Genomic DNA, 27,105 nt, shown 5'->3' with positions numbered 1-27,105 from the left:
TTTTGTGCAATGTTTTCCTAGCTCTAAGAAATAAATATTGAATGCAAAGGGCAGCCAGGCATTCTGTCCATGGCGCTGTGAGCCTCTAGACCCCAGGCTCTCTTTTTTATTCTGTTGATCTCATTTCTTTAACTCTCCTTGGAGACTCTACTTCAACTCTGCTCACCAGGTGCTGCAGAGGATGATGGGTTTGAAATCATGGGATGGTTCTTAAGATTTGAGGCTGGAACCTTAGGAGGAGAGTCAGAAAGAAATGATAACCCTGAACCAAGCTATTGGACACTGCCCATCCCCTGCCAGCTTCTACACATCGGATGTGAGAGACCAATCAGAATTGGCAGGAGAGCTGAGAAAGCTGTTGTGTCAACCATGAGATGAAAACAGTAGTTCAAAAAGGAAAAAGTCATCCACTGTGTTGCTGGGACTGGAAGTGCAAATAAGAGTAGATCCCTGGGGGTGGGAGAGATAGTACAATGGGTAGGGCACTTGCCTTGCACACAGCAAACCAGAGTTCGATTCCAGTTATCCCATATGGTCTCCCGAGCACTGCCAGGAGTAATTCCTGAACACAGAGCCAGGAATAACCACTGAGCATTGCCGAGTGTGGCCCCCAAACCAAAAACAACAACAAAAAGAGAAACCAGACCCCTGAGAATAAGACTTGTTCCCACAAGACTCCACTCACCGGAGCCCCTGGATTCCTGAAATTTTATGGCCAACAGGCGGCTCCCCAGAGCCGTGGGAGATGGCTTTCTATCTTCTTTTCATAAATGTGAACAGGGACAGAGGACCATGTTTCCAGAGAACAGATGGTATTGAAAGCCTATTTCATTTAGGTTGAGGTAGGAGACAAATTGGTTAACAATTCCTAGAAAATGGTTTATGTGCATTCCTAGTAAAGTATGATCATTAATGAGAACTCATAAATTGTGAGGTACATCTAAAAGACAGCACTTAACATTTTTTTTTAAATTGAGGTTTTATTTTGATCTACAAGAGTGATCAAGTGCCTGGCTGCATCCACTGGACCCGTTCAGCCGACTCCCTTCACCTGGTAACATTAGATCTGTGGCCAGCTTCAGGCTTGTTTGACCGGACATCACCTCTTCCCTTGTTTTACTTCTTAATAGACCATATTAGTGAGATCATCCTATATTTGTTTTTCTCTTTCTGACTAACTTCACTTAAGAAGTCTTTAATTTTTTTGTTGTTGTTGTTAAAATACATCAAATGTTTTTGTCCATTTATTTCTATTTTATTTTTTCTATTCGTGAATCACCGTGAGGTACAGTTATAAACTTATGAACTTTTGTGTTTGCATTTTAGTCATACAATGATCATTTACCCATCCTTATACCAGTGCCCATTCTCCTCCACCAATTTTCCCAGTATCCCCCACCCCCACCCCCACCGCCACCCCACCCCACCTCAGCGGCAGGGCATTCCCTTTTGTTCTCTCTCCTTTTGGGTGTTGTGGTTTGCAATAGAGGTATTGAGTGGCCATTGTGTTTGGTCTATAGTCTACTTTTGGTATGCATCTTTCAACCTGAATGGGTCCTCCCAACATCCTTTACTAGGTGTTCCTTTCCCTATCTGAGCTGCCTTTTCCCCCAGTATGTGAGGCTGGTTTCCAAGCCGTGGACCAGACCTCCTTATTCTTATCTCTACTTCTCTTGGGTGTTAGTCTCCCATTCTGTTAGGGAGTCTTTAAATTCTTTTAAACAAACAAACAAACAAACAAACATAAAGGTGTTTGTGAGAGTGATAGAACATCAGGCAGAAAGCTTGCCTGGAACCTGGTTGATTCAGGGTTAAGCCCCCACATTCCATGTTCCCTGAGCCCTGTCAGGAATAATCCCCGAGCACAGAGCCTGGAGTAATCCCCAAGCACCACTTGGAGTGCCCCATACAAAATGTTTAAATTGAAAAATATTTGAACAACTCCATATTTTCACTTACTGACTTAGTCATAAATATATAGAAAAATGGAAGTAGAACATATGCTTTTGTGCACTTTAAAATATCTCCATTTTTATTAGAACAGGTCTTTAACATTTATATTTAGTGCCAACAGCTCAGAGCACTGTTTTTGGCCCCTCATCTTGGCTATACTTGGTTCACAAATTAAGTTCTATCAGCTAGTTACTAAGGTGACTTCTACAAAATTGAGTGATTTTTCTTTTCTAATGGAAAGCCACTGATATGCGATGCTTGTTCAAAATAAGGTTATCTGCATTTTTCAGGAAGCCAATATTAGGTTACTCTGAATTAAAGAGGAAAGCCTGAATGCAAATGTCAGGGAAATATTTCTATTTCCTGCATGAATGGGATCTAATTTTGCATTCAAGGAAAAGTGTATGCTATTCATTTACGATAAAACTTACTTTGACTTTATCTGATCACTAAAGATCATTTACATTTAAAGTGGCAAATTTGCTATTCCTTCCTCAACATATACAGTCTTTAAGTAATTTGCATTTTGAACCAAAAAAAATTAGAACTTGATTTTTCAACCCAAGGGTTGAGAGAACTATTTGTGTATCTAGCACAGAAAGCAAAAGAGAAGTACTTGGTAGAATGATCATACTACAACCTCATATCCAATCTCCAGATTCAAAACAACAGATGTTGGTTACTCTAGTAGAGTTTTACTTTTAACCTGTGAATGTCAGTACTCTGATCCATAATCCATCTTACAGCTTCTCTATGGCAACATAGAAAGCACAACTTTAACTCCTCTTAAAAGAAAACTAATTTCACGGAATATAAAACAAAGTATTCTTAGCAAAATGACACACTTATTTGGAACTCTTACATAATACTGGTGTGTGTGTCTGTGTGTGTCTGTGTGTGTATGTGTGTTGGGGCAGAGATTAGGGCCATCCCCAGCAACACCCAGGGACTACTGCCTGTTCTGTACTCAGGGTTCACTCCTAGCTGTGCTCAGCAGAATGTAAGTGGTGCTGGGAATTGAACTGGGCCTCACGCAAGGCTTGCACCTTACCCACTATACTACAAGCTCTATAATACTGTCTTTTTCTTTTTTTCCTTTTTTGGGTCCTACCTGGTGATACTCAGGAGTTATTCTGGGCTTTGCACTCATGAAGTACTCCTGGCAGTGCTTGGGGGACCATATGAGATGCTGGGAATCGAACCTGGGTTGGCTGCATGCAAGGCAAGCACCCTATCGGCTGTACTATTACTCTAGCCCCTCTGTAATGCTATCTTTTTTTTAATTTAATTTTTAATATTGAAACACCATGAGGTACAGTTGTAGACTTACAAATTTTTGTGCTTGGGTTTCAATTATACAATGATCAAATACCTTAAAGTAAAAATACACACAGAGTGTATGAGACCAGATGGAACACTTTATGAAAGTGAAAAATCTTCACTGGTAATTGCTAGCTTTGTATGTTAAGTTTTATTATCATTCAAGACTTAAACGTGATTGGTTTGGTTGTTTTTCTGAGCTAGGGAATAAAACCCAGGGTCTCACACTACTGAGTTACATCCCCAGGCCCAAATCTTTCCTTTTTCTTTTGCATTTTTAATGTGCATTCACTCCTACTTTATTTGTGCAATTAGAGTACTTTTTTCTAACTTCAAAGATAAATGGATATAAATATATGCTTAGCTCTCATTTTAATAATAATAATAATAATAATAATAATAATAGGAGTTACCAAATTTTGCCTGTAGAAGATTCAATAGCCTCAGTAAGTTTACAGCACAGACTATTCAGTCTAATTTTCATATTAAAAATAGCATCTTAAAGTGCTATTTTATTATTCATAAGGCAAAAACATAACAAACTCTTCCTATTTAAAAGACTGAAAAATAAACTTAAACTAAATTAAAATGATATAATGTTTAAAAACATATCAAGTTTCCTTCTTGGGATCCTCACTCTAGATCTGCTCTGTTTCATGTACCTTCCAACATTCTGATTCACAAGTCATGGGTTTGAGAAGTAATTCTATCAATGACCAGCGATATATGGGTGCCACTTGTGAAATGAAAGGCATGTGCACATATTTATTATTTCCACTTCTTTAAAAGTACTTGCAAATTGAATGTTGAAAGAACTTTAGGTTTCTAATGCCATAATTTCACAACACACTACAATGCTAAGGATTAGAAAGTAACTGAGGGAAAATTTCAATGTGCCAATCAACCAAATAATTTGGATGAAAGAATCAGTTTGAGGTTTCAAGTAACTTAATATTCCTCAGAAATCAGAGGGATATTATTTAACTCTTAATTTTTATCTACATGTGTTGCCTATATATTGTGATATGGGCAGGCAGATAGGGAAGGCCCCCGCCCAAGGCAATGGCAGTAAATTTCCTGGGAAGTAAGAGCCCTGACCTTGCAGAGAACAGTGGCCAGTGCCGTAACAGATGCTGAGGAAGTTGGACACCCCTCCGACAGAAGCTCCAGCAGGAACAAAAGTTCACAAAAGAAATTTCAAAGAAGACCATTACCACTCCCAACTCTACCCCCTTGACAACCTCCTTGACCTAGGTAGAAGCCCCACGTGGAGGCAGATTTGGAGAAACCCCAAAAGCCACCTTGAATAAAGAAAGGGTGCATATCTGCTGCCTGAGCCCACGTGCTACTTGGGCCCAAGTGGCCAAGCACATGTGGTGCCGGAACACATGTGTCACCCGCATCTCCCTCTTAATATGTATACTTTCATGTCTAATGCTGGGATGTGTGTAGGGGCTCTCTTTTGCCCTTGGAGAAGCCTGGGTTCTCTCCTGAGCACTTGACTCTCCACTCTCTCCCGCTTTCTCTCCCTCCTTCCCTTCAAAACCTCCAAATAAAAACTGTGTAACTTCATTGCCTGTCTACTCCTGAAATTCCCTTCTGTGAGGTGAGACAAGAGTCCATTAAATCTGAGTCCAGGGTGGCAGAGGCAGATCTATAAAAAGTGACCATTTTTCTCCTCCCCACTTCACATGAGCCACCTGTGGGCCCACTGACATCATTTGGATTTCCTTCCACTAGGAAGGGCACTTCTAAACTGTATGCAGTCTTGATAAATTCTGCTTCTACCAATATATCTCAGGAAATACATTTAAAAATTACTAGCTAAAGGGAAAAAAATCTAGAAGGAAAAGAACACTGAGTATTCTACTAAATAATATTCAACATGACTAAGCTGGTGCTTGATAATAGAAAACATTTGTAGAAGTAGATATACAAGTAAAAATTTAAATATAAATTAAGTAACTATTTTAAAAACGACACGATACTGAGGTTTTTCTGAGTAGTTACTGAATAGAAGGTCACATTATCATTTTTCTGAGAAACACAAATTTATCCCGTCATCTATGAATCTACTGTGATCTTGTTTAAAACTTGAACTTAAAGATATTTTCAAAACTTTATAAATTTTTGTTGCAAACTTTTACAAGTATTTTACTCATACCTACCTATTAAGCACTTCTTAAAAGATTCTTTTTCTTTTCTTGGTTTTTGAGCCATACCCAGTGGTGCTCTGGGCTTACTCTTGGCTTTGTGCTCAAAGATCACTCCTGGCAGGCTTGGGGGACAATACAGGGTGCCAGAGACTGAACCTGGATTGACCTTGTGCAAGGAAAGTGCCCTACTTGCTGCACTATAGCTCTGGTCCATCTTAAAAACTTATCTTTATAAATCTTTCCAAAATATATAACTCTGTTTTCATAAAAGCAATTACGATAAGTTTTAAGTAATGCAACTTTTGGAATTGCATTGTATAATTAGAAGAAGCCAAAAACAGTTTGAGAAGCATAGTTCCTACCAGCCTTGAGATGCAACTGGATACCAGCTTCTTACTGAGTGACCTAACTTTGCGAGGTTGAGGATTCACACCACATGTTAGAAAACATCATAAACCAAGAGTTCTTTTCAGAGAACTGGCTAGTACGCATTTGCTAGCACACAAGTATTGGGTTTCCTAGCAAACAGTTGGCTGGCCAAAACTCTTCACACGCTCAAAGATTCAGCCAAGATATTTATGAGAAAACAGTATACTTTTAAATGTTTCCACTCTTAATGAGAGTCAGGGGAAGACAATAATTGTTTTTCACATATCTTTCATTGAAAGGACACATTGAATCAATTTTATTCTGACAGAAGTAGCTGGTTATTTTTTTAATATTTTTTCAGAGATTTTTTTTTGAATATTAAGGAAGAGAAATCATCTGTTCATATAATTCCTTTGGATTTCCTTTACTTATATTTTCTAATCTTCTATAGTTATATCAACCACAGATAATAACTGGTAGAATAAATTAACAATAACATGTTAATTGTTTTTGACATGGATTAAACCTATTAGGTAGTGACCAGATATATAGAGGAAGAAAAGCAGAGAATGAGAGTTTCAAATGAAGATCAGGAAAAGATACCAAAGAGTTAAATGCATTCATTACAATTAGCATTAGAAGAAAATTAATAGTTGTGAAAATTATGAAAAGCACAGTGTTTCAAAGCACTATTAAATAAATCAAGTTTTATTTGTTACTTTACCCAATTAATCATGTAAATATCTTAGTATTAATAAGAACAAATGATAATTAAACAAAAAGTGAAATATTCTTAACTAAGCAGTTATGTCTAAAATCCATTTCTTACCATTTTGTGATCATTTACAATCATAAGTTCCAAATATTTCATTTCTTCAAATACACCACGAGATGGCTATGGAAAATAAAAATATATGGTCATAATGGTGGTTTATTCACATTATCTTCGATGTTGACTGTGACGATGTGGACAGATTTTGAGTTTCAGGATGATTCTTTTTATTATTATTATTTTATTAGTGAAGCACCATGATGTACAGTTGTATATGTACAAACTTTCGTGCTTGGGTTTCAGTTATACAATGATCTAGTTCCCATCCCTCCACCAGTGCCCATTCTCCACCACCAATGATCCCAGTAGCCCTCCCACCTCCCCTCCCCATCCCCCTCACCCTACCCCACCTTTGTGGCAGGGCATTCACAGGATGATTCTTTACTGACTCTTAACAAATATTCTGGAAGAAATTTGGTGAGTGAAGTAGAAAAAGGTTACAATAAAAACATGGGTAAAGGTAAAGGTAAAGGTAAAGGCCCTCCCGTTGATCGTCGATTTGCTCGAGCGGGCCCAGTAACGTCTCCATTGGAGACTTTGTTGTTACTGTGTCTGGCATATCGAATACGTCACGGGGAGCTTGCCAGGCTCTGCCGTGCGGGCGAGATACTCTCGGTAGCTTGCCGGGCTCTCCGAGAGGGGCGGAGGAATCGAACTCGGGTCGGCCATGTTGGCTGCTTGTAAGGCGAACACCCTACTGCTGTGCTATTGCTCCAGCCCAAAAAAACATGGGTAAACATTAAAATGTTTAGAAAAGCAATATTATCATTAAAATGTGTATTTAATAAAGGACAACCCTGCTTAACGTTTAAATGTGAAGCAACACCTCCTCACATCCCATACTACAGTAAATAAATGATTAGTCAATGAAAAATTAAAATTAGAAAAATGGAGAATAGCCCAGACTGATTTCATATTTTATATTTTAAATGTTCTAAAGAAAAAAATATATGGCATAATTCTAAGATAAACAAATCTTCTAAATCTCTTTGGCACTAACATGTAACTTTTAAAAAGCATTACAATTTACTTAAAACTTCACTACGATGGGGGTATAGTGCCACCAGCACGTCAATCTGTAACTGTGAGGCGAGTGCATCAGCAGCCTGATGGCACCTTCAGACTTCCAGATACCCCCAAATTGCTGCTGTGCCTTTGGCCAGACCCCAAAAACTTGGGGCAAAGTTTACCAAGAAAATAAACAGCCAAAAGTGAGGTATGTGGGAGACACACCCACAAACCATCTCCGGCTCAGCTATATAATTGGAGGCATGGCCTCTCTGGTTCCTGATCGAACTGCTTAGCGGCCATGATCCCAGAGACGCAGAAACAAATCTCAAAACCCAACGGCTTTTGTCAGAAATGCATCCTGACCCTAAAATAGGTTACCAGCGCCGGGCCACCCCAGGTAGGAATAGGTTTTGTGCCTTGGCCTGTTCCCCCTCGCAGCCTGGTGGCCACCATCCTCCAGAGGCCACTGGAGAGTCAGGTTTGGGCCCTCAGTGACAAGACATGTGGAACCTCATGGGATGGGCGTGGAGCCAGCCCTTTCCTCCTCACCCCAACAAGACACCGAGTCACCGCCCATGAACGGCCTCTCTGGTTCCGGATCAAGCTGCTTAAGGGCCATGATCCAAGAGACTCAGGAACAAATCTTGTAACCCAGCAGGTTTTGGCAGAAATCCCACAAGATTTAATTGTTAAAATTTTGGAATTTCAAAATCGCAAGGCCACTACTGCAACCGTGTGACATCATATGTTATTCATAACCAGCAATAGAAAACAAATTGTCTACTGTTGCCTTTTCGGCAGATCTGAGTGTTGGGGTAAAATCCCAAATTAAAATGGTGAGTCTGGTGTCAAAATACTGAATGTAATCAAAATAGAGAATAACGTGGAAATCATCTGCCCCACAAGTAGGGGGAGGACGTGGGATGGGGGTATACTGAGGTTTTTGGTGGTGGAGAATGGGCACTGGGCACAGGTGAAGTTACGGGTGTTTCATTGTATGACCGAGACTTAAACCCAAAAGCTTTGTAACTGCTCTCATGGTGATTCAATAAATAATATTATAAAAAATGAAAAAAAGAAGGTGGAGTTCATGCCCAATTCAATCAGCTAATCAGTGGCTGAATAAATAGCAGTACTCCTACATAATAACAATAAAAAAAAAACAAGAACAAAAAACACTTCACTACGAAAAAACCCTCACTAAAATAGTTAATTAGAATAACACAGGATATCTGGAACAGTTATCAAAGTAGTCAAATAGAAATGTTAACTCAGTGGAGTAAAATTCTGATAAAAAGATACAAACTCCTAGCTATACAACTTCTTGGAGAAACACTGACAATTGACAATTACTACAGTCTAAATTTTGATTATTACTGATAATCCTTGAGAGCAAGAACTACGAATCTTGGCAATCACTTGGACTTTTATTTCTTTTTAGAGTAAAGTAAAAAGTAAAGGCCCTCCCGTTGATCATCGATTTGCTTGAGCGGGCCCAGTAACGTCTCCATTGGAGTCTTTGTTGTTACTGTGTCTGGCATATCGAATACTCTCGGTAGCTTGCCGGGCTCTCCGAGAGGGGCGGAGGAATCGAACTCAGGTCGGCCATGTTGGCTGCGTGCAAGGCAAACGCCCTATCCGCTGTGCTATCGCTTCTTTTTTCTATATTTATGCAATCACTGATCAGTTATCAGTTTATATTTTCTAGTGGCATAGTAAAGTGAAATGTCATAATTTTCACAAAAATTGTTACATCTTCAAGAGAAAGAAAAATGAAACCTCTAAGTAACACACACACACACACACACACACACACACACACACACACGAGTATCTATAATCACTGTAATAATACAAAGCCAGATTCATGAAAGAGGATAATTTAACACGTAACTAAGATTTTGGTGTCTGTAGTCTAATTCTTTCTTGCACACAAAAATACATTTAGCAAAACATCTAAAATGTGCAATTTCCAGTATAATTACCCATTAAGTTATCTAGTAAATTACCATGTTAATCTATATGCTGTGGAATTAATTCTCAGTTACATAGCATTCACCATGTAATTACTAAACAGTTCCCATCATTACAGCTTTCTAATCTATTATAAAACAGACGAGGAATATAATTTCAGTCTCAAAGACCTATACATTCATCAATACATAAGAACTATAGGACAGCGGTTAATTATATGATCACATGATTCTTATTTAATAATTGTTATGACACCAATGGTCAAAGAGATTCATTCTGTTTAGAAAACACATTATTTTGAGGTCTGTTAGAATAGAGTTCAGACTCTTAAAGAAATACAAATAAGTGTGATAAGCCAAAATTTCAAAACCTTACTCCTCCCCCTCTTTTTTGTTAGCAGAAAGTCTATATCTTATATAATCCATTAAGAAATTGGGAAAAGTCTGCTGTACTTTGAGTAGACAAAAAAAAAAAAAGAAAGAAAGAAAAGAAAAAATGTACTGCAATGTCCATTTAAATACTATACAAAACCAAAAAAAAACCAATATATTTCTTCTTTGAACTCAGTGTTCACAGAACACAGTGATGCATTTATACTACTAATATGCAATTAAAAAAAGGCAATCAGCTGGGGTTGAAGTGATACAGTACAGTGGGTAGGCTGTTTGCCTTGCATGCGGCCAACCCAGGTTCGATTCCGGGCATCCCATGTGGTCCTTTGAGCACCACCAGGAGTAATTCCTGAGTGCAAAGCCAGGAGTAACCCCTGTGCATTGCCAAGTGTGACCCCAAAAGTAAAAAAAAAGGCAATCAGTTATTGGGCTTTCCTATTTGGTGTTTTGTTTGCACAGAGAGAAACACCCAAAACTAAGCAGTCGAGGGGTGGACTTCAATATGGTGTTGTGACGGGCACTTGTTTTATCTAAATGAGATGGCCCCACCTGTGGCTCAATGCCACACTCACATTCACTGCTCTCTTCTTTCTCCTTTTCAACCACTGTAGTTCTGACAGAAAGGGCCACTGGTCACTGCTTTCCATGCCTGTATTAAAAAGAAGAGTACCAAAATTGATCATTGGCTGCATTTCTATAGGAATATAGAAATGTTTAAATGTTTAAAACTTTTAAAATAATAGAAATGTTTAAAATGTTTAAAACTTTTAAAATAATAGATGAAGAAATGGTTGTGCAGAGAATATACATCATCTCAAAATCAAAATAATCTCAGGTGGAAACCAAAGTCAACTAATCATTTCACATCCTGATGATCACAGAGGCAATTCAAATTTTCTTCCAAATGATATTAAAACAAAATGATCTATTTAAGATATAAGAAAATACTTGACTGAAAATCATTGGAACCCCAATATTTCAGAGTATTCCATGGTTAATTTATTTTAGACTTTAGAATAACACAGCAGAAGCTTTTACATATAAGTTTGGCATTAATATACTAAGGCAGTATGACATGCTTCAGGAGTCAAAATGAACATGGTTAGGATGCCTGGAAACTAGAGCTTGAGAGAGAGACAGTACTCAAGTTAAAAAAACAGTGAACTGGGGCCAGAGCAATAGTACAGCAGGTAGGGTATTTGCCTTGCATATGACTGACCCAGGTTCAATCCCCACCATTTCATATGGTCCCCTGAGCACCACCAGGAGAGATTCCTCTGTGCAGAGCCAGGAGTAATCCCTGAGCATCTCAGGGTGTGATCCAAAGGGAAAATAAAATAAAAGAAAAGAAAACAAAACCAAAAAAGCCAATAGTGAACTATCAAGGCTGAACCTCTTTGTGAATCTGATACATTCGGTCACACTCACTCTCCTGGGCTTCAGATTTCAGTTTTCCATAGGAAATGACTGTGCCATCCTATTAAATGAAAGCTTCCATTAAATGAACTATCCCACCCACAGTTCTCACCGACTCCACGCTGAGCAGACATGAACCTGAATATGAACATGAACCTGCATGCTCATCAAGTTCTACCAAGCCACTCCTACAACATAAAGCAGGATAAGCATTTTAAAGAAAACTTACTGAGATTTTTCATCTGCTTAGAGTATTGTCCTGCCAACATTTTCTGGATAATATGTGGCCGACCTGTACTTTTCTGAAACAAAAATAAAGGAAATTAGAACTCAAGATGTAATAAAGCCTCAATAGAAAAGTCCTAGGACTTACTTTAACGTCCATCTTAAAATGGGAACATGTGCCTACAAATATTTTGGTAAAATAAAAATAAAAAGTATGGGGGATGGGCATGGAGGCCCAGCTCTGGGCAACAAAGCTGAACGGCTCCTATTCCAACCAGGTACAGCCCGCCCCCAAGGGCGTGGGACCCTCTCTAGGCATGCACAGCTAGCCCCATCTCCTAGAAAGCCGTTTTTCCCCTCTGATCTGCGCGGGATGGGCACGGAGGCCCAGCTCTGGGCAACAAAGCTGAACGGCTCCTATTCCAACGAGGAGACGTTCCCAACTCCTCGCCCAGTCCCAGGGACTCTTTCTGGAGCCGCGGCCGCATTAGCAGCCGCGAAATATTTTCCCACTACATATGCCATAGGAACCATAAGGTACCTTCTTAGATGGAAACTTCTCTAGTTTAGCTCTGCCACTAGAAACACAATAGCCAATAACTCATAAGGCTATCTTAACTCACACTGCATATCAAGCAGAATAGTAACAGTGAACGTGAAGGACTAAACCACACTTGTCACAATGGTAAAGCAATGCAAAAGCCCACCAAACTTTCTTATTGAAGAGTCTAGCCCAGATGACACCAACAGTACTGTAGTGTTAGACAACCTCTCTGACAAGGAATTCAGAAGGGAGCTACTTAGGATGCTTAGGGAACTAAAAGAAACAATGGAAAGCAACGCCAATAGAAGACAAGAGGATTTGAAGGCAGAAATGAGGAAAATGCAATCGGAAATGTCAGACCTGAAAAATCTCGTAGACGAATTGAAAAACTCAGTGGAAGGCCTCAGCAGCAGAGTAAGAGCTGCTGAGAACAGAATCAGTGAGCTCGAAGATGAAGTTCAGAGACTCTCCAGAAAAGACATTCTGATCAAAATGACCAAAACCTTAGACAGAGACAAAATTCTGAAAGCAGCAAGATCAAAGAAAGAAATCTCTTACAAAGGAGCATCCTTAAAATTCACAGCTGATTTTTCTGATGAAACCCTCATGGCCCGAAAACAGTGGTGGGACATAGTGAAAAAACTCAATGAAATAAATGCCTCCCCAAAAATACTTTACCCAGCGAGACTCTCATTCATAATAGAAGGAACAACACACAGTTTCACAGAAAAACAACAGATCAGGAACTTCATAGACTCAAAACCATGGTTACAAGAACAACTAAATGGGCTACTTTAAGGCAAGAAAGGCCCCTCAAATACACCAAATTTCAACAGAACAATGGGACAAAATCCCATAACAATAATCTCTCTCAATGTCAATGGGCTAAACGCACCAATTAAAAGACTTAGAGTGGCAGGATGGATTAGAAAATTGAACCCAACATTCTGCTGCCTGCAAGAAACACATCTCAATAGTCAAAGCAAACACAGACTCAGAGTCAAAGGCTGGAAAGCAATCCTACAGGCAAACAGCTCCCATAAAAAAGCTGGGGTAGCCATCCTAATATCAGACCACATCGATTTCAGAGTGAAGGTCATAAGAGACAGTGAAGGCCATTTCTTATTGATCAAAGGATCTGTACAACAGGAAGAACTTACAATAATAAATGTATATGCACCTAATGAGAGACCAGCAAAGTACTTAAAACAACTACTCATAGATTTGGAAAAAGACATCAATAGCAACACAATACTAGTGGGAGACTTCAACACCGCTTTGTCACCTCTTGATAGATCAACCAGACTCAAGCTTAGCAAGGACATACTTCATCTGAGGGAAACAATGGAAGAAAGGGACTTAGTAGATATATACAGGACACTTCATCCACAAAAAGCTGAATACACACTCTTCTCAAGCGTACATGGAACATTCTCCAAGATAGACCACATGCTGAGCCACAAAACATGCCTCCATAAAATTAAGAAGATAGAGATTGTATCAACAATCTTCTCAGACCATAATGCGCTGAAATTAGAAGTAAATCACACACAAAAACAGAAAACTAAATCAAACACCTGGAAATTAAACAGTGCGCTATTGAACAACGAGTGGATCAGACAGGAAATCAAAGAGGAAATCAAAAGATTCCTTGAAACGAATGAAAATGAGAACACGAGTTACCAAAACTTATGGGACACAGCAAAAGCTGTGTTAAGAGGAAAGTTTATAGCTCTACAAGCATTCCTCAGGAAGGAGGAGCGGGCACACATAAGTAACCTAACCTCACAGTTTAAGAGCTTGGAGAAGGACCAAAAAAAGGAGCACAACCCGAACAGGAGAAAGGAAATAATAAAACTCAGAGCAGAGATTAACGAGATGGAAACCCAAAAAACAATCCGAAAGATCAATGAAACCAAGAGCTGGTTCTTCAAGAAAATTAACAAGATCGATAAGCCTCTAGCAAAACTCAGAAAGAAAGGGAGAGAGAAAACCCTAATAAACCGAATCAGAAAGCAAAAGGGGGTCATTACAACAGAAACTACATAAATTCAAAGGATCCTCAGTACTTTGAGAAGCTTTATGCCACGGAACATCAAAACCTCGAGGAAATGGATAAATTCCTAGACTCCTACAGACTCCCAAGGCTGAACCAAGAAGACCTGGAATACCTGAACAGACCTATCACCATCAAGGAAATTGAAATGGTAATAAAAAGTCTCCCCAAGCACCAAAGTCCTGGCCCGGATGGATTCACTAGTGAATTCTTCCAAATCTTTAAAGAGGACTTACTCCCAATCCTCTTTTTAGCTTTTCCACGAAATTGAAATATCAAAAACACTTCCGAACAGTTTCTACGAAGCAAATATCACACTGATACCAAAAGCAGACAGAGATACCACAAAGAAAGAGAATTACAGACCAATATCCCTGATGAATACAGATGCAAAGATCCTCAACAAACTACTAGCAAATAGAATCCAACTACTCATCAAAAAGATCATATACCATGACCAAGTAGGATTCATCCCAGGGATGCAAGGATGGTTTAACATTTGGGAATCAATCAACATAATCCATCATATCAACAAAAGAAAAGATAAAAAGCATATGATTATATCAATAGATGCAGAGAAAGCATTTGACAAGATCCAGCACCCCTTTATGATGAAAACCCTAGCCAAAATGGGTATAGAGGGGACCTTCCTCAACATAATAAAATCCATCTACCACAAGCCTACAGCAAGCATCATCCTCAATGGGGAAAAACTGAGAGCCTTCCCTCTAAGATCAGGGACGAGACAAGGATGCCCACTATCTCCACTGCTGTTCAATATAGTACTGGAAGTACTTGCAATAGCTATTAGGCAAGAAAAAGATATTAAGGGCATTCAGGTAGGAAAGGAAGAAATCAAGCTCTCACTATTCGCAGATGATATGATACTATACTTAGAGAACCCAATAACCTCCACCAAAAAACTCCTAGAAACAATGGACTCGTATAGTAAAGTTGCAGGCTATAAAATCAATACCCAAAAGTCCATGGCTTTCCTATACGCAAACAGTGAGAGAGAAGAAAGGAACATGAAAAAAACAATCCCGTTCACAATTGTGCCCCAGAAAATCAAGTACCTAGGAATCAGCTTAACTAAGGAAGTAAAGGACCTGTACAAAGAAAACTACAAAATGCTACTTCAGGAAATAAAAGAGGACATGAGGAAATGGAAAGATATCCCCTGCTCATGGGTCAGGAGACTTAACATTGTCAAAATGGCAATACTACCGAAAGCATTGTATAAATTCAATGCAATCCCTATAAAGATACCCATGACATTCTTCAAAGAAATGGAGCAAACACTCCTGAAATTTATATGGAACAATAAGCCCCCACGAATAGCTAAAGCAATTCCTGGGAAAAAGAAAATGGGAGGAATCAACCTCCCTAACTTCAAACTGTACTACAAAGCAGTAATAATCAAAACAGCATGGTACTGGAACAAAGGCAGAACTGCAGACCAATGGAACAGGGTTGAATACACTGACATCTCCCCTCAATCATATGATCATCTAATCATTGATAAAGGTGCAAGTAATGTGAAGTGGAGTAAGGAAAGCCTCTTTAACAAATTGTGCTGGCATCACTGGACGGCTACATGCAAAAAATGGTCTCAGAACTCTGCCTAACACCATGTACAAAAGTAAGATCAAAATGGATTAAAGACCTCAACATCAGACCAGAAACCATAAGGTACATTGAAGACAAAGTTGGAAAAAGCCTCCATGACATTGAAGCTAATGGTATCTTCAAAGATGCCATGCCACTGGCCGAGCAAGTGAAAACAGAGATAGATAAATGGGACTATCTTAAACTAAGAAGGTTAGTTCCTTCACAATGGAAGGAATCTACACAATGGAGTACTATGTAGCTGTTAGAAAGGATGAAGTCATGAAATTTACATACAAGTGGTACAACATGGAAAGTATCATGCTAAGCAAAATGAGTCAGAAAGAGAGGGATAGACATAAAAAGACTGCATTCATCTGGGGGATATAAAGTAACAAAATATGAGATTAATACCCAAGAATAGCTGAGATTAGCGCCAGGAGGATTACTCCATAGCTTAGTGGCCAGTCGGGCATTCTAGAGGAAAGGGCAGCTCAGTTAGAGAAGGGAGCACCAAATAAAGGGTGTTTGGTGGATCCTCCCAGGAGGGGAGATGCATGTCGAAAGTAGACTATGGACTGAACATGTTTGCCACTCAATGCCTCTTTTGCAGACCACAACACCCAAAAGGAGAGAGAGAACACAGGGGATTGCCCTGCCACGGAGGCAGGTGGGAATGGGGGGATTGGGGTGGGGGGGACATTATCCATGGTGGTGGAAAATGGGCACTGGTGGAGGGATGGGTATCTGATCATTGTATAATCGAAACCCAAGCACAAAAATTGTAAATCTACACTGTACCTCATGGTGTTTCACTAATAAAAAAAAATATTAAAAAATAAATAAATAAAAAAATAAATAAAAAGTATGTCTTGCGGGGCTGGAGAAATAGCACAGCAGGTAGGGCGTTTGCCTTGCACGTGGCCAACCCAGGTTCAATTACCAGCATCCCATATGGTTCCCTGAGCACCGCCAGGAGTAACTCCTGAGTGTAGAGCCAGGAGTGACCCCTGTGCATTGCTGGGTGTGATCCCCCAAAAAAAGCAAAAAAAAAGTATGTCTTGCTACAATTTTAACTTTAAGTAGAGTGGCATCATCCAATTGCTTGAGTTTAGATAGAAGCAATTTTATTTGCTACTCATAAACATGTCATGTCTCTTCAATGACATGAAATTTACAAGAAACACATTTGGTCAGTAAACACATGAATATACTGAGTATTTGAACAATCATTATAAATGCAAATTAAAAGAGAAACAAATACAAATCTTGGTCATCAAATCATTAAAGATTTCAAAATTATACTAACAAAATTAATTATAGTTAATTATGGTTGTAAGGAAAAAAGCATTTTCATGAAACGACTGGTTGTAATAGATTGGTATCATAGTTTAGTGAAAAAATAGCAATTTTATCAACTGTAGCACTGTCCTTCCATTGCTCACAGATTTGCTCTAGCAGGCACCAGTAACGTCTCCATTGTGAGACTTGTTGTTACCGTTTTTAGCATATCAAATACGTCATGGGTAGTTTGCCAGGCTTTGCCGTGTGGGCAGATACTCTTGGTAGCTTGCCGGGCTCTCTTGAGAGGGGCAGAGGAATCAAACCCAGTCAGCCATGTGTAAGGCAAACGTCCTACCCGCTGTGCTATCGTTCCAGCCCAATTTCATCAACAATCTTAACAAATTCACATATTTTGCCTTAGAAATTACACTTTTAGAAATATCTTGTCTGTATTAATTTTATTACCATTAGTTTACATTTCTGAGTATACAGACATTACAAGCACTTTTAATATAAATATCACACAATTTAATCACCTAGAGCCCCATATAGTATACATTTTATTCCTATTTGGTAAAGATTATGAGAGATATGGTATTGTGTTACAATTATATTACAGTGTTATAATTCAGTTTATTTAAAGAATAGGGAGATATAGCATTTAGACTCTGTAAGACTGTGTAGGGAAAGAAGTTACCTCTGGGAGCAGGATGATGAATAATTACAAATTTGTTGTATATCTGCTTATTTTGCTTTCCTAAATTTTTTGCAGTGTTTTTCTTTTGTGGGGCTGGAGCGATAGCACAGCGGGTAGGGCGTCTGCCTTGCACGCGGCCAACATGGCCGACCCGAGTTCGATTCCTCCGCCCCTCTCGGAGAGCCCGGCAAGCTACTGAGAGTATTCGATATGCCAGACACAGTAACAACAAAGTCTCCAATGGAGACGTTACTGGGCCCGCTCGAGCAAATCGACGATCAACGGGAGGGCCTTTACCTTTACCTTTTACCTTTTCTTTTGTAATCAAAAAACAGTTCCGAAACACAGTTGTCTTAATAGATTACATAAATGACTTAAAATCAATAATTTTATTTGTTTATTAATTTGAAGACTATTCATTAGGAATCCACTATTTAGACTACTTGACTTATTATAAGGCATACTTAAAGAAAAAATAATAGTTAATCAGGGGCCAAGGAGATCACTCAATGTTTTGCATGCAGGAGCTCTGGATTTGGTCTGTGATACCACATGATCCCTGAGCACCACAGGAACAAACACAGAGCACAGAGCTATGAGCAGTCCTTGGATATAACTGGGTGTGTTCAATCCCTTCCCCCACCAAAAAATGGTAACTTAAATTTCAAAAAACTAAATGCAATTACTGAAACTCTTAGTTGTAGTATTGGAAACAGGTGGAATGATATATAGGATATGGAAATTCATAATTAGACTGCAACACAATTTTTAAAACCTGACTAAAGTTTTAAACACTGCTCTGTTCTCTCTACTCATGATGAACAAGGATTGTAAAAAGGATGGTAAAGAGAAAAAGGTGAAGAATATGACTGTTGGTAGAATAATTCAAAACCAAAGCTTTAAACCTTGAGATAAGTTATATACAGAAATAATTCCCATCTATGATTAGAGGGGAATACACACACACACACACACAAACACACACACACACACACATATATATATATATATATATATATATATATATATATATGCCTCTTGGAAAGCCTGACAAGCTACCCGTGGCATATTCGATATGCCAAAAACAGTAACAATAATGGGTCTCATTCCCCTGAACCTGAAAGAGCCTCCAATACGGCAGCATTAAGAAAGACGAGTAAGGAGAGGCAGCTAAAACCTCAGAGATGGGAAAAATGGAGACCTTACTGGTGCCTGCTCAATTAAATCAATGAACAAGGGGATGCCAGTGATACAGTGATACAGAAATATATATTCAAGTTTATTAGATATAATCTAAAAGCCATTAATTCACTCTCAAATTTTCAAAGTTGCCCCATTTTTATAGTGCTATACTGAGAAAGTATGTTGCATATTTTAAAACTCTACTATGAATGATTTTGTAAATCAGTGTTTAAATTTTAAAAATTAAAAAAAATGCTTTTGAAAGAGACTATTTTTAAAAAAATCGAGATTCTTATCTCATATTATACACAAAACTTAATCCAAAGTGGATAAAAAAAACCTGGAAATTAGACCAGAATCCATAAAATGCATTGAAGAAGTCACGGTCATGGTCACGGTCCTCCCGTTGTTCATCAATTTGCTTGAGCAGGCCCAGTAACGTCTCCATCATGAGACTTATTGTTACTGTGTTTGGCATATCGAGTACCTCACGGGTAGCTTGCCAGGCTCTGCCATGCGGGCGAGATACTCCCGGTAGCTTGCCAGGCTCTCCGAGAGGGCGAGGCTCTCCGAGAGGGGCAGAGGAATCGAACTCGGGTCGGCCATGTTGGCTGTGTGCAAGGCAAATGCCCTACCGCATCAAAGAAAATGTATAAAAAATGCTCCAGTATCCAGACCTCAAAGAGTTTTCAGCGCTTTAACTCCATTGGCAAAGACATCAGAAACAAAAATGAACAAATGGGACCACATTAAATTAAAAAGAGTTTTTATGGCTAAAGAAACTCAATCTAAAATTTATAAAACATCTCAGTGAATGGGAAAAGATATTTGCATACAACACACCAGATAAAACTAATATCCAGAATACAATAAGCTCTCACTGAGCTCAACAGCAATGAAACCAATTAACACTATAGGGTTCAGCAGGGTGATACCATTTCACCAAAACTCTTCAATGCCACCCTCAAGAACATCATGCGATGACTGGAATGGGAAGAAATGGGAGTGAAGATACATGGTCGGCAACTACACCACCTCCGCTTTGCTGATGACATTGTTCTAATAACACCAAACATTAGCCAAGTGGCACAAATGCTGGACAACTTCGACCATGAGTGTGGAAAGGTCGGACTACAGTTGAATCTTACGAAGACAATGTCTATGAGAAACAGCCTCATTCCTGACACTCCATTCGCTCTCAACAGAACAACCATCTCCGACTGCAACAGTTATGTGTACCTAGGTCGAGAAGTCAACATGATGAATGACCTGGCACCTGAGTTGCGCAGGAGGAAGAGAGCAACTTGGAACACCTTCAAGAGCGTTGAAGAAATAGCTAAGAGGACGAAGAACCTCCAGCTCTGGGCACATCTCTTTGATTCCACTGTTCTTCCTGCATTAACATACGCCTCAGAGACTTGGGCCCTATAGAAACAGGATGAGAATGCTATTCGGGTCTCCCAAAGAGGAATCAAAAGAGCTATGCTTGGAGTATCACGTTTCACTCAAATGAGAGAAAGAATCCGGAGCTCCAACCTCCGTCGACGATCAAGAATCAGGGACACTAGCTTGTTTGCCAAGGTGTCAAAAATCAGATGTCCTGGACACGTAATGAGATTTAGAGATGACCGCTGGACTAGAGCCGTTACCGACTGGATTCCATGGGACGTCAAAAGACCACGTGGCCGCCCACCTACCAGATGGTCAGACTTCTTCATCAAGATCATGAACGATTGGTTTGAGGCTTTTCGTGTCCTAGAATGAACAGACGCCATTGGGCTACACTAGCATGCAACAGGGACAAATGGAGACGTTACTGGCGCCCACTTGAGCAAATTGACGATTAACGGGAAGTCAAGTGATCAAGTGATCAACACTATAGAAACACTAACCTCATAACACTGTAGAAATGAGAAGTGATGAACAGACACCTCCTAGAAGAGGACATACTGGTGGGCAATGTTATCTCATAAAAAGTGTTCAATGCCACTTGTTATCAGTGTAATCCATATCAAAAATGACAATGGGGTGTCATGTTACACTAGTGAGAATGGCATTATTAAAATGAAGTCATCAGTGTTGGTGGGGATGTAGTAAGAACAAAAGGAAACTCCCATTCATTGCTAGGAATGTTGTTCAGTTCAGCGTATGAAGTGCAGTATAAAGATTTATCAAAAGGTTAAGAATAGATGAGTGGGTAAAGTTGTCGTAGACATACACAATGGAATACTGTGCAGCCATAAGGAAGTATGGGGTTACACACTTTGCTGCAATTTTAATGGCACTGGAGCTTATCATATGAAGTAAGTTAGAAGGAGAAGGACAGATACTAGATGTTCTCTCTTATACGGTATACAGAATATAAATACAAGGGAATGAAAGCTATCAAATATGGCCAAACATTATGCCTTGATTACAGAATGAGAATGCAAAGTTTGAAGCACTCAGTACAATAGTTAAGATTTGGAATCAACATAAATGTCTAACAACAGATAAGTGGATCATGAAGACGTGTGTGTGTGAGTGGGGTGTCTGTGTATAATGGACTACTACACAGCTGTAAAGAATGATGAAATCTGCACTTCCCAGCAACATGGATGGAACTGGAAGATAAGATATCATACGAAGTGAAGTAAGCCAGAAGAAGAAAGATAAACACAGGATGATATCATTTATACGTAGTATTTAGAATAACTGGGTAAGGGAATGCAATGTTTTAAAGGGCAGATGTCCTGACCAAACTTGGCCCCAGAGTCTAGGGAGGAGAAGGAAAGAAAGAGCAAAGGGGAGAGAGAGAAAAGACAGATGAGAAGCAACAAGGTCAGGTCAGGGGAGTCAGGTACAAAATGTGTTAAAGATGATAGAGCCAAATATCCAAACCACAGAGTCAACAACACTGAAATTAAGAGCCCAAATTTTTTTTTAATTTTTATTAGTGCTTGAGTGGGCCCAGTAACGTCTCCATTGGAGACTTTGTTGTTACTGTGTTTGGCATATCGAATATGTCACGGGGAGCTTGCCAGGCTCTGCCGTGCGGGCGAGATACTCTCGGTAGCTTGCCGGGGGCTCTCCGAGAGGGGCAGAGGAATCGAACTCGGGTCGGCCATGTTGGCTGCGTGCAAGGCAAACGCCCTACCGCTGTGCTATCACTCCACCATGAGGTACAGTTGGAGACTTATAAATTTTTGTGCTTGGGTTTCGATTATACAATGATCACCCCTCAACCAGTGCCCATTTTCCATCACCATGGATCCCAGTATCTCCCCCCCCTTTCCCCCTCATTCCACCCTGCTTCTGGGGTAGGGCATTCCCCTTTATTCTCTCTTTCCCTTTGGGTGCTGTGGTTTGCAAAAGAGGCATTGAGTGGCAATCATGATCGGTCTATAGTCTACTTTCAACATGCTTCTCCCATCCTGGGAGGATCCTCCAAACACCCTTTATTTGGTGCTCCCTTCTCTATCTGAGCTGCCCTTTCCCCTAGTATGCCCGGCTGGCCTCTAAGCCATGGAATAATCCTCCTGGTACTTATTTTGAAGCGCCCAAAGTTTAACAAACAAACTTCAAGAGGGTCAAGAGGGCAGGATGGAGGAAGTGGAGTAGGGAGCAGAGTGGTGGCAGGATATGGGAGGGAATTGGGGGACATTGGTAGAGGGAGATTGACACTTCTGGCGGGGTTGGTGCTGCAAAATTGTATGTTTAAAACTCAACTATAAATAACCTTCTAAATCACCATGCTTTAATAAAAAAACGTAAAAAAAGGAAAAAATAATGTTAAAAAAGAATGAGGATACTAAGAAGACTGGGCGCAAGAGGAGAAATGGTGGACAGTGGTACTTTCTCCACAGATTGCAAAGGCATGATTTTCACTTTAGAAAATCTGTTTGATGCTTCTGATCCTTTCTTACTGCTGTGTGGACTCGGACATGAAACTTAAGTTTTAAAACATTCTTCATTTAAATTTGAAATAAAGTACTATGTATAAATTCTCATTGAAATCTACATGCTTCTCTCTCTATTGAACAAAGGCAAAGAAAGAATAAAGGACCAGAAGGAAATTGATGTCACAGTCACACTTACCTCATCTTGAATCAGCTCCAGGGGTTCTATCATATACACAAAGGTATTATCTTCAAACATACCGCTGTAATATGAAGAATCACACAAGGAGAGAATTAACAGATTGAGTAAACAGCAAGAAATAGCAAGTGAATTTCATCTTGTGTCTATAAAAACAGTTACCTGAACAAATACCTTTCTAGTGACCCAAGTCTGATATACATTTCTATGTGGAATCCCACTGTAGTCTCAAAATTGTACTGGACAGCACATAGACAACGAAAAGTTTCTACATGATCACCAAGATCAAACAAAAATACCTGATACAGTTGATTTTGACATCAAGTAGATAGATTAGACTATTAATCCGCAATAGGACTATTCATAATGGTTAACATAACAATTATAAAACGTACAAATGCTAAAAATTGTTACGAAAATCCACATCATCTATAAAAAAAAAGATCCTTGTGTATAAGATAATCTAAATCCATATGATTATGAAGGCATCGTCTTCTCGTCCCTGACACTTTTCTCTGAGAAGTCCTCTAGCATATGCCCCTTTCAGAAATCTTCCTGAGCCAGCTGCGGTTATCCATAAGCCCGCCTTCACCCATTCACGGTATACACCAAATACCACTGTAACCCTGTTGTCGAGCGGGCACCAGTAACGTCTCCATTGTGAGACTTGTTGCTACTGATTTTGGCATATCAAATACGTCATGAGGAATTTGCCAGGCTTTGTCATGTGCATGCAATACTCTTGGTAGCTTGCCGGGCTCTCTGAGAGGGACAGAGGAATCGAACCTGGGTTCAGCCTCGTGCAAGGCAAATGCCCTACCAGCTGTGCTATTGCTCCAGCCCATCCCTAGAAAGGCTCAGGAGTTTTTGTTTGGGTTTGATTTGGGGCCACACCCAACAATGCTCGAGCCCTGCTCCTTGCTCTGTGTTCAGGGATCACTCCTGGCAGGGCTGGGAGAATAATATATGGTTCCATAGATCAAACTGGAGTCAGGAAGAGAAACTCCTGAAAATACACCAAATAGGGAGAATAAATATTAATCTGCATAATCATTTGTTTCCTTTTTTAGTCTCTTGTCAACTATGTGTAAGGATAAGTAATAACTTTGTGGTCCTATTTCTTTATACCATATGCAGGTCCTACCATGAAGTTGGCACAGAAAAATCACTCAAATAAATATTTATGAAAGAAAAAATTTTAAAAAGTGGGGGCCCGAGATCTAGCTCACAACAGAGTGCAGGTTTTGTATGCATGAGGTCCTGGGTTCAATAGCCGACACTATATTGGGGATGAGTTGGGAAGGGTTAGGATGAAGCGAGTTTATGCTCCCATTGACAGTTACACCTACTGAAGTCCATTGCAGGTTGACAGAGCTGCCCTGGAATCCTTGACACCCCGGATGCTGCCATGATAGTAGCAGTGTTCGCCACCCTGCAGACGAAAAGAGTTGAAATGATTATGTTTTCTGCTTCACAATTCGCTCTTTGGGATGCTTCTATCAAGCAAAGAGAAATGCGGGGATGGTCCCAGAGACTCCTCCTGATTGGTATTAAAGTCTCTAAGTGCACTAGGAAATTTCCAATTTTTATATCATAAGCATAAGTATGTCTATTAACTTTTATGAAGAAAAAAATGATGCATCTTACCAGGAATAAGATGCTGATGCCAACAGTTACAGTTTACATGCCTTACATGAATCATAAATGGTACAGATACCAGATGTTAGACAATAAGGTCCCCTACCTGGCTGAAGAGCCACCATACACATTGTCTACAATCATTTTTTGGTGGAAATCTATATAAAATGTTATTCTGTGCCTTATAACCTTTTAAAATTATTTGCTGTAACTAAGAAATAATAAATGAACTCAGTTTTCAAAATCAAATAATAAGCACAAGACCTATTTTTTAAAATATATATGATTTTGGGAGTCAGAGTGATAGTACAGTAAGTAGGGCACTTAACTTGCATGCTGACAACCTGGGTTCAATCCCCTGAGCTCTGATGGGAGAGATCCCTGAGCTCAGAACCAGGAGCCAACCATGTACACTGCTAAATGTGGTCCCCAAACCCAACATAAAATACATCATTTTACTTAATTCTTCCCTTTCTCCTCCATAGCAACTATTTTAAATTCTTCAATTTGTCCCTTCTGTGGTTTGCCCATATATTTCTGAATCAAATAGATAGACAGACAGACAGACAGACAGATACATATAGAGCTATTTCCTGATTTGTTTCATTTCATAAAGTGTTTTCCTAATATACAATCTTGGAAACTCCTTTACCCCCAATAACCAATTTTGGTTAAACTGGTACTGGTTGTTTACATATTATCACTTTGTAAATATTGTGTCATACCATTATTATTTTTCTTGCTCCATTTTTAAAAAACTTTATTAAAAATTGTTTCTTTTTTGTTTACATATTTTCCATGTGTTCAAAAGTACTATATCCCCTATTTTAAAAAGTATTATCTACAACTCCTTTCCCATGGTAAAACATAGCAGGTATTTGATTGTATCTGTTATGTTTTGAAAACATATGCACGTGCGCGCGCGCACACACACACACACACACACACACAGAGACACACACACAGATTCACTCATTCACACCATCACCACCCATTGTCTTTGCTTTCCTCAATCTTCTGTGAAATTGGAGACAGAGCAACCATGAGATCTCTTCATCTTTATCCTGGGAACAGCCCCCTTTGCCTCCTTCTATCCTGAATCTTCTTCCCCATTTTTGGAGACACATGCTCATTGATGGTAAATTGGGTGAGAACCTGGACACACCAAATTTTCTTTTTCTATCTTTACACTGGATTTATCAGGTAGGTGGGAAAAGAGTTCTATATTGGAAATAATTTCCTCTCAGCATTTCAAAGGCACTGTACATGTTCATGTGCCATATAATGTTGCTGTTGAGAACTAAATGTCATTTCAATGTTTAGAATTTTTCTATAAAATCTTTTATATTTCTTTTAAGAAGACTTTATGAAATCTTATTCATCTCATTTACATGGAATTTCATGACATGCTCTGATGCAGGTCTTTGCTTATTAATAGTGCTGGGCATTCTGTGGCACTTTTTAATTAAGAAAATGCAAGTACTGGAAAACTATTAATTCCTTCCTTTGCAAATTAGTCCTTCCTTTGCAATTTTTTTCAATAAATCGAGCAGAAGATAGAAGGGATAGTCCCCTGGCTATACAGGATAGGGAGAAGATCAGGGATTTAAATAGCCTCCATGTAGACTTCCAAACATCCTGTTTTCAGGTGCCCTCCACACCTGAGACATGTGGGGTGAAGTGACAAGAATTGATTTGCTTCTTCTGGCTTTTTCCCCAAACAGAACTTAGCAGAGCAGGAAAAAGCTCAAACCTAACACAGTTGCCTCTCATTATCTGAAAATATTATGGATGCCTTGCAAAGGCTGTCTTTTCCTCTCTGTGTGGGGTTATAACATTTACTTTTTTTACCCCTTAGCTATTATTTGGGTGTGTTGTTAGTAGGAACAAATGATAAATATAACTATTGTTGCTTAATTGGGGCTTCCTGATTGTTTTTTTAAACAATATACTCAACACACATTGACATTTTTGATATTTACATTAATTTTCATCACTGATTACTGCGTAATAGTATAGTATCCTCAGAGGCTATTTGAAGAGCCCTCGAGTTTTCATCCACACACTAAATGATTATTCCACAACAAACTCAGTTTGTCTTTCAGTTACTATAGTGTTCAATGCTGTTTGTCCAATAGGTGTTCTAATGTTATTCATATTTTAGAATCCCCAAACATATATAATACATAAAAGTTTCCTTCCATTAATTAGATATATATTTATTTTTATAATCTACATACAATAAATTGACTTTCATGCAAATATTATTTTTATGTGTCAATTTCTGCTTGCATATTCAATTCTGGAACTTAAAGGATAAATGATATCATGCACCTTAGCAAGTTGGAAATCCAGGTCAAAATTCTGCAAT

At 39.2% G+C, this 27,105-nt stretch overlaps 1 protein-coding gene across 3 annotated transcripts in view; it reads right to left on the bottom strand.

The window, feature by feature from the left end:
• Positions 1-27,105, bottom strand: part of ADAM23 (ADAM metallopeptidase domain 23) — a 218,689-nt gene that overhangs the window by 63,970 nt on the left and 127,614 nt on the right. For all 3 annotated transcript variants that reach the window (XM_056111569.1, XM_056111568.1, XM_056111570.1), the window contains exons 5-9: positions 24,446-24,528; positions 23,097-23,160; positions 11,653-11,725; positions 10,580-10,656; positions 6,628-6,693 (exon numbers count right to left, since the gene is read on the bottom strand). In XM_056111569.1, the coding sequence (XP_055967544.1) occupies positions 6,628-6,693; positions 10,580-10,656; positions 11,653-11,725; positions 23,097-23,160; positions 24,446-24,528 (363 nt within the window). The remainder of the gene's footprint in view (positions 1-6,627; positions 6,694-10,579; positions 10,657-11,652; positions 11,726-23,096; positions 23,161-24,445; positions 24,529-27,105) is intronic.

The sequence above is a fragment of the Sorex fumeus genome, unplaced genomic scaffold (genome assembly GCF_029834395.1).
Source record: "Sorex fumeus unplaced genomic scaffold, SorFum_2.1 ptg000014l, whole genome shotgun sequence".
In the NCBI taxonomy this organism is placed as follows: Eukaryota; Metazoa; Chordata; class Mammalia; order Eulipotyphla; family Soricidae; genus Sorex; species Sorex fumeus.
This window is presented reverse-complemented; position numbering and strand designations above follow the sequence as displayed.